We start from the raw sequence: 12,179 nt of genomic DNA, 5'->3' as shown, positions 1-12,179 counted from the left end.
ACTGAGAAGTGAGATCTGAACCAAGACTAGGAGGTGAGAGAAGGTCCAGAAGGAATGAAGAGCTAGAGCCAAGGCCTACATGTGCCTGGTGTGTTCCAGGAATGGTGAGGCCAGGGCTGGGGCTATGGGGGCAGAGGGGAGTGCAGATCATGTAGGACCTGTGGGACACTGTAAGGACTTTGGCTTTTACCCTGAGTGAATAGGGAGGCATCACAGAAGAATGACACCATCCAAGTTACGTTTTCAATAGGATCACTTTGGCTGCTGGGTGAGAATAGTCAATGTGGGCAAAGATAAAAGAGTGTAAACTATTTAGAAGAGTGATTCAGTAGGAGATGCCAGAGGCTCAGAGCACAGTAGTAGCAGTGGAGGTAGGAGCAGTGATGAGAAGTCGCTGGGTTCTGGGTATATTTTAAAGGTAGTGCCAACGAGATTTGTTGACGAAATGCACGTGGTGCATCAAAGAAAATCAGGATCACTCCCAATTTTTTGGTTTGAGCAACTGGAAGGACTGAGTTTCCATTGAGATGGGGAAGGCTGCAGGTGGAACCAGTTTGGGGGTAGGAAGATCAAGAGCTTAGTCTTCACACATGTTGGTTTTAAGATATCAGACATCCAAATGAAGATGTAAAATTGGCATATTAGAGTCTAGAGTTGGAGAAGAAACTTTAGCTGGGTAGAAACGTACACATAGAAGGTACACGAAGCAATGGAACTCAAGCACTCAAACATTAATGTAACCTCTACCATTAACCACAGATGCTATCTTTGCTCAGTCCTCCATTCAACACTAATTGAGGCATCTGATTCTTCAAGGGTTTGCATACCAGAAGTGGAGATAAGTCATGTGTCCCTATCACTTGAGAGTTTTTAAAGGGGGGCCTTACAAGCAAATGAGTACAAGACCCTGCCTCCTGGAGGTGAGCCCACAGCTGGAATGGGAGAATAGGACAGTACATCCTCGTGTGTGTGTGTGTGTGTGTGTGTGTGTGTGTGTGTGTGTAGAGGGATGGGTTACGCTTGGCCTGAGAAAAAGAGCTAGTAAGTCTAGGAGACAAAGATGAAAGAACATTCAGATCTGGTGGAGGGGACTGGGAAACATTTTATAGTTTAAGACATATTCTCATGCTATTCCCCACCACCCTTTCATAAAGAAAACAGTAGGAGGAAAGGGAAATTATATAGATATATTCAACCTATGCAAACTTTCTGACCACATAACACTGAATGTCCACATGTATAGCAACTTAAGAAGTTTTACATTAGCTTTTAGTTTAATAACTTAAGAGTTTATAACAAAAGGGAAATATAATATTGAGGACTGACAAAACTATCACAGAAGGGCTTTTCAATGCTCAGAATGGAAGTGAAAGCAACTCAGTCCTAGAAAGAATACCATTATTTAAGAGCCAAGAGTGTTTATATTTGCTTAAGAAATTATGAATTAAAACTGCCTGCATTAGAGAATTAACTTTAAGACAGCTACCATACATGGGGCGCCTGGGTGGCTCAGTTGGTTGAGCCTCTGACTTTGGCTCAGGTCATGATCTTGCAGTTCATGGGTTCAAGCCCCTGCTCAGAGCCTGCTTCAGATTCTGTGTCTTACTCTCTCTCTGCCCCTCCCCCGCTCACACTCTGTCTCTCTCAAAAATAAACATTAAAAAAAAATTTCTTTTAAAACTACCATACAGCAATCAATATCTATATAGGTGCATTCTTAAAGCTATGTTCAGCTCCTGCTTTTTCTGATGTACTCCATAAACTCTACAAAGAAAAGACTTTATTCAAAGGCTTAAAGGAATAAGTAAGAAATAACACTGACTTTTTTTTTTTAAGTGTTCTCTGTACTGAGAGCTACTTACAAATACAGCACCCTGCTGCACAGGGCTACATTTTCAACACTAAAGTCCTTTCCATAATTTTCCATTTCCTATATGGTTTTGTGTTAGATAGTCTCTCACTCAGAAGCAGAACTGAGTAACAAAATGATACATCATGCCTAAAACTACAGATGTGGAAAATGAACATACACTAGGAAGCAGCTAAGTGGGAAGTGAAGGTTTACCCTTTCAGGTATACCAGTAAGTGCAGTTAAACCTTCTCCCTGCTTCCCTTCTGAAGCAGGGAGGTAGCCTTTTCCAGAGAAGCTCCTCATTCTGAGAACTGTCTTCTTTTAATTATCTAGAAGAGATACTTTTTCAAAGTTCTTTCATTTTAAGTCTTTCCCCAAGTCTAACTCGCAACCAGTCTTAAAACTTTCCAATAGCTTACTGCTATCAAAACATACTCAACATAGTTGAGGTTTCCAAGGGTCTGGATCCCAATACACAGCTATGTTTTATAAGAATCTTTGAGTCTTCCTTCAATGACTGACTCTTGCGTAAATTTCCAGCTGTGGGTAAGGTTGGCTTCTCAGACCAGGTAACTAGGTAACTCTAACTCTGCCCCAAAACACACTAGTGACAGAAATGAACTCTCAGAGAAGAAGAAAATAAAGTCTCTCACAGGGCTGTCTCCCTCAAAGAGTCAATATCCATAAGCAAAGGTTTAAACCTACTACAAGAACTCTGTGGCCATCTTAGAAATGAGGCATAGTTTCTTTAGATATACATTACTTGTTCTGGCAGAGTGATTCCTAATGGCAGGGGTCAGAAGGATGAGAAGCAAGGAGTACCTGGGTGGCTCAGTCGGTTAAGTGTCCAACTCCTGATTTTGGCTCAGGTCATGATCTCATGGTTTGTGAGATGGGGCCCCACGTTGAGCTCAGTGCTGTCAGCTTGGGGATTCTCTCTCTCCCACTGTCTCTGTCCCTTCCTCACTCATGCTCTCTCTCTCTCTCAAAATAAATAAGCTTCAGAAAAAATTTTAGGAGCACCTGGGTGGCTCAGTTGGTTAAGCATCCAACTTGGGCTCAGGTCATGATCTCACGGTTCGTGAGTTTGAGCCCCGTGTCAGGCTCTAACAGCTCAGAGCCTGGAGCCTGCTTCAGATTCTGTGTGTCCCTCTCTCTCTGCCCCTTCCCTGCGTGTGTGCGCTCTCTCTTACTTTCTCTCTCAAAAATAAATTTAAAAAAAATTTTTAATTATTGATTTTTAAAAATCAATGAGCCAAACAATTTTTCAAACTGCACTCAACCATCCCTTTTCCCATGAAGATTTGGGCAAGCCCTTTTTATAGGACTAGGTATATCTGAATGACAGCATCTCCAGAAGCAGGGGTGAAAGGCAGCTATGTATAATTTCAAAACAAAACAAAAAAAGTGATGTAATATGTCCCACCACCCACTTCCCTCCCACCCCGGGAAAATCATCTCAGATTGAGAACAAACACTTTAGAACATATGAGTTGTTCATGTTTTTAGGGTTTTCTGGTAGAAACAATGCTGTAACTCATGTGAATGATGCAGCTGCAAAATTTAACAGGGGACCAGACATTTTCACATGCAGGACACAAATACTTAGCCCCTGGGTGGCCACCATCTCTGCTCTCCCCTCTGCCTGTTCACCTCAAAGGCTGTAAGACTCCCTTGCTCACAATGAGTCACCCACCATTACTCACAAACTTCTGCCAAGTTCACATCAGCAGCTGTTGTTTTCAGTCACCATCCATGCTCTACGGCTCTGAAGTTTCTCCATTACTTTATAATATCTCTTCTATTTTCTGTGCTGTCTTCCCTAACTAAACTTCCACTCAGAAGCTGATTATACTAACAACGCTCCAGTTTGCAAGTCCAAGATATCAGAAGGCCGATATTTTAACTAGTATGTTATGTCACTCTACAGTTTCCCAACAAAATAGTCTCACATCCTTCATCTCACCCAAATAACCACCGTAGTATTTAGAGGTTGTAAAAATAGAGGGCTTTCTCCACTGGAAACAGGATTTGGTTTGTGGAAGAGTTGTGGCTTCAGTTTTTGCAATTAGCTAAAGACAAAGAGACATGCTCTGCAGATTCTCTTCAATTGTTTGGAATTCAAACTTTCATTAGGTATAGAGCCAGCAGACTAACTATCATCTACAGACATTTATTTGGTCCTATTACCAAATAAATGTAGCTTTAAAAAAGTTAGTGTCTATATCTATTTACATGTAAGAATTTGGATTGTACCTTCAGTATGAAGACCTATAGAACTGAATATAAAGCATCTTGTGAGACAAAACAAAATCCCTGCTCTCCAGTCACAGAACACCTTACAAGACATCATAATGATGCCACTGAAATCTTGCCATTTGTGATGACATGGATGAACCTAAAGGGTATTGTGCTAATTGAAAAAAGTCAGACAAAGACAAACGCCACATGATTTCACTTATATGTGCAATCTAAACAAACAAACAAAAAAAAAAAGAGAAAAAGACTCATAAATATAGAGAGTACAATCTGGTGGTTGCTAGCGAGGAGAAGGTTTGGGGAGTGAGAGAAACAGGTGAAGGGGATTAAGAGGTACCAACTTCCAGTTATAAAATAAGGCACAAGGATGAAAAGTACAGCATAGGAAATATAGTCAATAATATTGTAATAACTTTTCATGGTGACAGAATAAAAGGTAATGCCACTGAATACATCAGTATAGCACATATATTGCCAAAAGTTATGTTTCAGATTTCTCTGAGCTGGAAAAGCTGGAAATGCCCAATTTTCCTAAAATGGATTAGCAATTAAGGGAGAGCACTGAACCTACTGGAGGACAGAGGGAGATCTCACACACACCCTGGACCCACTACTCTCCCCCTGGGATTTAGTCGTGTGGCTTTATGTTAAGTGTGCGTTGAAGCACTGGCAGGAGGACGTGGTTGGGATGTCTGAAGTGGAGAGGTTGATGAAAGTTGGAATATAATTGCTCTCTGATAGTAGAACAATAGAGCTGTAAAAAGCTCTGCTTCAGTTCAACTCAGCTTGCTCTCCCTCTTTCCCTCCCACCTACACGACAAACAGAGCACAATCAGGCACTTTTTGTCCCTGGCAGTGACTATTACCAGGAAAGGGACCAGGGTAAAAAGCATGTCTTATGCAAGATCAATCTTATTTTAAAGAATTTGTTATAAACAAACAGTTAACAAAGCGCTGTCAGAGTGGGATATTTGTGATGTGCTAAAATAGGGAGAAAGAGGTTGGTGATCCATTTCAAACACTTCCGTGTCTTTTATCAACTCTTTTTTCTGGCCTTTCTTTTGCCACTTTCCCTAGTATTACCAGCACTTGGCTAGTAAGAGAGGGCAGCAATTTGATTTCACAATTCAGTTGACTAGGTTACATTTTCTAACACTCGGATGAAAACACACTAGAAGAGGACCAGAATCAGCTGGAAGACCTGAATGGTATTCCTGACGATGCCAAATACTAACCAAGTGACCTTGGGTGTAGTCACTTGGCCTCTCTGGCCTTTAGACTGTTTACTTACAAAATAAGGTGCTGTTATTCCACAAATATGTCTAATACGAAATGTAATAGGAAAGTCAAAGATAATAACACCTCACCTACTTGCCTCAGGGAGCTGTACAAGCATTAAATACTGTATGAATGTAAACACAGAGTTAAGAAGAAAAATGTTGAGGTTAGGAGCTGAACTGAATATAGGGATATATTTTTATGGATTTGACTGGCCTTCCTCCTTTTTAATTGTGACATTCAATTAAAAATTATTAGCAATACTCCACGCAACCACCAGTGTTAATAAATCAAGTAGATAAGCACTGCCTAGATGCTGACTGCATACCCTAACATAAGCAGAATGGGGGAGATGAAGGAGGCTGAACGCAAGAAACTTCTCCAGTTACCATCTAACTGGGGAGGCACATCTGAAACCACCAGGGAATGGCACAAGTCAGCACACAGGTGCAAAATAATGGGCTACCAACACTAGAGGAATGCAAAGAGCAGCTGGAATGAATTAGAGTAAATAGGGAAGACTTTGTGAAGGAAGAGAGGGTTCCAAGTGGGCTTTGGAAGAATTCCAAGTTGTTTTAACTGGGGACAGGCTGGGAAAAGGCTGGGGATTCCTCACTCATGATAAGGCAGAGTTTACTCTAGGAGGTCAAAGCACATAATACTTTTGAACATACTGTAAGATTAGGACAAAATGATCGACGACTCTGACCATCTATCTGGTTGAGATAACTGGTTTGGTAAGTCACTTGATGTGACTCTAAGATGTTGGGGTCAAAATGGTAAGTGGATTGAAAGGTGAGGAAACAACACATAGAGTTCAACAGGAGAAAAGGTAAAAGAAAAATGCAGGTATCAAGGGATGAAATCTGTTCAGGATAGAAGGAGTCAGAATGGACACTTGAAACCATGAGTATACAGTTTCCAGAAGTTGATAACTGTGGAGGATGATGAGAGACAGAGAGACAGAGAGAGAGAGAGAGCGAAATCAAAGACCATGCCAAGGCTTTGGGTATCTGGGACCAAAAGGATGATTATTCCATTGATTATGTGCAGATGTTATAAAGGGAAATCAGTTTGAGAACAAAGGTTACAAACTCAGTTTTAGACATGTTGAATCTGATGTGTAAGCTAAGAGCAGAGAAGTTCTATAAGAAGTTGAAAATTCAAGACTGAGGCACAGATCTAGAGCCTAGGCTTAAGACACAGATGGAGCCACAACTTAGTGATCAATAGTTATTAAAAAGAACTGGCCAAAACCTGCATCTGTGAGGAGCAGCCACTGCCAATGAACCGTAACAGAAGAAAAGCCATCTAAGACAGAAAACAGTGATCAGTGAGAGAGTCCCAACTTCTCCTCCTACTTGAAAACCTTCGAAAAGGAATTTACCGTCTGAAAAAAGATAAGAACCTACACCAACATAATCTCATGTTCACAAGATTAAATGAGATAAAGTAATAAAGTAAATCACATTTAGCAACCTAAAACCTACGGGAGGGAACCAAGAAAAAGCAGTGTCATAGAAAGCAAGGGCTTATTTTCAAGTAGGATCAGTGAAAAGAACTGGTCAAAAAAATACTTCAGCAAATGCCAGCCGTCTGAAATGTAAAACAGTAAAGCACATAACACACAAAGTATACTGACCCTAGCACTACGGGAACTGTATTAAATATTTGTTTGCTATCAGTTTCAACGACAATGAAAAAGACTTTGTTTTCTGAGATATTCCCAAAGTCTGGTCATAGTAAGCACCCAATAAATATGAATGAAAAACCTTATCTCCCTTATTATAAACAGTAAATAATATTTAGAATTTGGAAGAATTCTATAGAAGAGCATCTGAAAAGCAATTTTCATTCTCTGTATCACCTGAAAAGAACCTTGTCCCTGGTCTTAAGGAAGAAGTTCAACTGTTTTCATAAACACTTCTAGTGCAGTTCCATTACAGCCACAGATGAGTAAATTTACAGTCACCTTCAAGAAAGCAAGCTTACTGATATTTATTGAATGCCTACTGTGTGTATTATAGAAACAAGAGGTTTGGGGCTATTTAGTGGGAGAGGGAGGAGTGATTTCCCAGCATCAGAAAAATTTAAGACTACTGCATCAATGTTACCTATTTCCAGAATCCACTTCTCAAGTTCCCAAATACACCTCAGAATTTTCCTTACATAACACTTCTTTCAACACACAGTGATCCATGTCTTCTTTCAACATTACCTTGTCAGCCATTATTACTCCTACATATTTTAAACATCTTTGTCTGTCACTGAGGAGATTCACCTATCATCTGACAGATGCCCAATTTACATTCATGCCTACTTAAACAAAACCAAGAATACATTCCAATGTGCTGTAAGACAAACCAATGAATACTGGGGTAACCTGCGTCAAGGTTCCAAATTCACAGTAACTCAATCTTAAAATTAGAAAGAACATTAAACGTCATCTGGTCCGGTGGATCACAAAAGCTGGGCTCCAGTAAACTTTTTATTGATCCGTGACAAAATAAGGAAAATATAGTAAGTTTTCATAAAACTAAATTAATTCAATTTAAAGACTATCCTTTTAAGTCTGAGATTACGTCCTTCTTTGTATTTGGAAAGGGACACTAAACTGCCCTTCCTTTTACAAAAAAAAAAATGGTGATAGCTGATAATTATTATTTCATCAATTTTTTTTCTACTAAGCAAAAAAATAAGTTAGCAGTTCTGTGATGGACCTCAGTTTATTTATTTATTTATTTTTTTAACTTTAAAGGTCAGTGAAATCCAAAATTCTGAAAACCTCTGCTCTGATTCAACCAATCTTCTGCTGCCTAAATCCCTATGAACACGGTCAAGAAGATGTCTGTCTGCCTACGCTTGAACAACTCTGATGCCAAGAGTCTCCAGTGATGTGGAATCGCTGATCCAAGATATGGTTGTATGTGAGACATGTTTGCTGAGCTCTGTGAAGGAAAAGCAAAGATGTAAGGCTTGTAAAGAGAAAGCCAACATGTAAAAGCAGAGCCATTAAGAAAACAAGGACCAAAACAATGTTCAGTGAGAGGTGGTCAAAGGGATGCATGCCACCCTATACCTCAGCCTTCCCTCAATTTCATAATTATGAAAATCTTTTACAAAAATAACTATAAAAGCTAAAATATGCAAAACATTCCTGAGGTCAGGGCTGCACGTCTCAGTTTACCACCCAAAATTCCTATACTAACCTACATCTAATTTTTAGTTACACACCTTCAGATTCAATCAGAGGCAAATGTCCCATCATCTTAATATCACCCAGACTCCTAAATGCAAGAGAATCTAAACGTCACATATAAGATCCAAAAAACAACAGGCAGAGAGATATGAAGCCCAGTGACAATATGAGAATCAAAAAGGATGAGGAGAACTTGAAGGCAAAGAGTGAAAAAGTGGAAAGAGTAGAAGAGATCAAAACCTAATTTCAACGAGCCCATCCCATCCCAAAGGAACTAGAGAACCTGGGCAGTCATCCTACCCCTCCAAGACAATGTGCTAACAGGCTGAAGGGCAGCAAGGTGGGATCTGAAAACAGTGTAAAACTGGCTGTCACAAGAGAAGGACGAGCATAAGCTCCTCCACAGTGGCAGGCAGAGACAGGCATTCAAATATTCGCAGAATTAATGAGTTAATAAACAGACACTCACCCAAAGAGGACCTGAGCTCCTGCTTCCAACCACATCACCCAAGGCATTTTAAGTCCACATCAAACATCTTTCCTTGCCTTAAAGCTCAGGTTAAAAATCTAACCTTACAAGAAGCTGAGCCCTCCCAATAACTTTGACTGCCTCCATCTACCCAACTCAAGCCCAGTGAAGCCCAATAAAGCTCCTTCCCAAAGACACTGTCTGCAATCCTCAAATACAGCACCTATGATTTAGTGTGGAAGGAAAAAGTAAGCTAATGGGAGTGAAGGCAAATAGGCCAAGGGGCAGGAAGGGAACCTATTTCTGATTCTAACAAATTCTGGAATGAGGGTTAATTTTAGATGGGCCAAATGAAAATAAACCCCATTTGTATTTAGTGTTAAATGAATATCAACAATCAAGAAGTCTCACCAACTTTAGCCACCCCTCATTAAAAGAAGTTTTAACAAATCTTTCATCCCTGCTGACATTCCTTGTTTTCCATTACATCTCAGCCTGTCATTGTTCCAGCATTATTGATGGAGTCTCAATACCAGAGAATTGTGCTGGATACCAAAATTATGATTAATTGATCTGTCCTAGATTCAGTTTATCACTATTTCCATGCACACGTCCATTTCATTTTCAATTATTTCTATTTAAATCATTTTCTACATCTCTAGTCCCTCCCTCCAGAGGCTGCTTTTTGTCCACACCCTTTTTCCACCTGCATTCTAAGAGCCCCTTGTTCTTTCCTGTAGTTTCCTCTGCTCCAAAAGTAAAAGGGGACTGCAGGAAACTGATATAAAGGGAACAGGCTTAGTATAGATAACATGCCTACATGATATATTCCATATACTATGTGCTATCTACATACAAGAACCATTTCCTGCCTTAATTGTCTCTAAGCCTGGACAGAACCTATGTGCTGGTGCTATATTCATGCTGCTGATGCTAACAATCCACCATCATGTTTCCTAGGGTTTAGGAGCCTTCCCAAACCTGCTAAAGAACATGACCCGATCACAAAGCCCTCAAAGCTAAGTGATCACGAAGCCACTGAGCCCTTGCTTCTACTGGCCAGGAAGGGTCAATTCATCAGTTTTATCATCTACTCCTTAGATCCCCATGACCTGTTCCACTCAAGCTAAAAATTCTGTAAGGCACTTTTAGAAATTACAGTTCCAGGATCTTATAGTTCCAGCTCTCCTTAAAAGGGCTGGACATCAAAAAATTATTCAGTCCAGGCCAAATACCCATATTTTGGCTGGAATTCTGCCAAATAACCACAAGAGGCTGGTGCGGTACAACTGCCATGGAGTGAAGCTGGCCAAATCTAAGTGAAAAACGATAAGGCTCCATGAATAAGCTCTCGTGAAAAGGTACACTGATCTCAGAATGAGGTTTGCTTGAGGTTTGAAAAGTCAGATTCAAGGGGCTCTTGTTCCCTGATAAAGGTTAAACTAAGGAAGGCAAATCAAAATGGAAATTTTCAAAACTCCTGGGGATTTATAGTCCACTTTTACCAAATACTTTCAAAAAATATATACTGTACTGAATAATGCAATTCTTCAGTATCTTCCACGTAATTGTTCAACTGTTATTATTTCTGGAAAGTAGTTTCGCTGCAGGTATCTTAAATGTATTTGGGTACCAAGGAAGAAGACACCTGTGCCTGGCAGGTAGCTACACTACTAATTTGCCTAGGGTACCAAGGAAACAGAAGATGCTCTGGTTTCTGGATACAATTTTCTGCAGTGCCAGGTAAAAGAGGTCACATGCCCTGAACAGCCGTGGCTCACTTAGAGTGATGTAAAAGCTCTTCAGATATTAATTTTGCTAGAAATTCGAAGAAGCAAGCAATCTAAGGTCAATTCATTTAGACGCCGGTGTCTGGTACTTTCCAGTTCCCTTTTTTCAACGGACTCCCGTGCAGCATATCTCCATCCCTTAGAAAGGGGTTGGCAAGCTAGGCACCAGCAGCCCAAGCGTTCCAGGGAGGCGCACACAGGACGGGCAGAGTCCCCAAGCCCAGCCCAGCCGGAATCTTCTATTCGCCTGGGATGGGGAAGCCCCTTCCTAGATACTATCCAGGGTTCTAAGTCACTGCCTGGCCAGGCTGAGTTTCCGCCCGCGTCCGCCTCAGGACTGCGGGAACCGCACCTCGTCACGCCCCGCAGCTCCCACCTCCCGCCGCCCCCAGCGTCCGCTCCCCGGCGGCTCCGGGCGTCTTCCGCCGGCGGGCACCGGGCGGCCGTGCCCGAGCAGCGCCCGTGGCCGGCGACACGCGCCGCAGCGGCGCGCTTATCCGCAGCCGCACAGCCCGCCCGCCTGCCCGCCCGCTCACTCACGCGGGAGGCAGCGGCGGCGTCTCCATTGTGGCTCCTCTCGGGCTTCAGAACGCAGGCACCGACCGCCGCCGCCAGCACCATTCCAGCCGCGGACGCCGGCACTGCCCGCCCGCCGAGCCGCGTTCCATCCGCCCCGGAGGGGGCGCCGCGCTCGCCTCACCGCGCGCCACCACCTGCGGCGGCGGCCCCCGCGGCCATGGCCCGCTCGGCCGGGCGCGCTCCGTCTGCCTGCGCGGCTCCCGCGCTCTCCGGAGTGCGGGGCGGTGGCGGCGGCGGCGGCGGGACGGGCGGGCGCGCGGGCTCGGCCACTTCCGGGTTTGGCCCCGGCCGCGCCGACGCCGTGACGGGACGGCGATGCGGCCTCCCGCGGCGGCCGAGGACCCCTCCCTCGGCGCCTCCCCTTCCTCTTGCTGCTGCTGCTGCTTCTGCTGCTGCTGAGGGTGCTGGCGCTGCGGAGGGTGCTGCTCCTGCTGTTGCTGTTTGAGGGTGCTGCTGCTGCTGCCGCCGCCGCTACTGCTGTTGTTGGTGGAGGCGGGCGGGCGCCAGCCAGGAGCGGGCGGGCGTGCCCAGACGCGGGCTCGCGGGGCGGGACGGGGGCGGCGGCCGCCCGCAGCTGGGGTTGTGGGTCACCCGGGCGGGGGAGCTAGAAAATGGGGCGGGGGGCGGGTTGTCTGTGCGGAAAAAGGGCACCCGAAAGCACGGCATATTAGCGCTCGCTATTGACTTACTGCTCTGCTTTGCAAGCGTGTTCACATCCTTCGCTTTTGATTTGAGCCTATGCCTGAGGAGAGG

At 43.4% G+C, this 12,179-nt stretch overlaps 1 protein-coding gene across 3 annotated transcripts in view; it reads right to left on the bottom strand.

Annotated features, from left to right (window-relative positions):
* The window catches only part of KLHL2 (kelch like family member 2), a 123,883-nt gene extending 112,359 nt beyond the window's left edge, over window positions 1-11,524 (bottom strand). For all 3 annotated transcript variants that reach the window (XM_078445634.2, XM_078445636.2, XM_078445635.2), the window contains exon 1: window positions 11,388-11,524. In XM_078445634.2, coding sequence (XP_078301760.1) covers window positions 11,388-11,413 — 26 coding nt within the window. In that variant the 5' untranslated portion in view covers window positions 11,414-11,524. The remainder of the gene's footprint in view (window positions 1-11,387) is intronic.
* Window positions 11,525-12,179: the final 655 nt, after the last annotated feature.

This window comes from Panthera onca, chromosome B1 (genome assembly GCF_046562875.1).
Source record: "Panthera onca isolate mPanOnc1 chromosome B1, mPanOnc1 haplotype 2, whole genome shotgun sequence".
In the NCBI taxonomy this organism is placed as follows: Eukaryota; Metazoa; Chordata; class Mammalia; order Carnivora; family Felidae; genus Panthera; species Panthera onca.
This window is presented reverse-complemented; position numbering and strand designations above follow the sequence as displayed.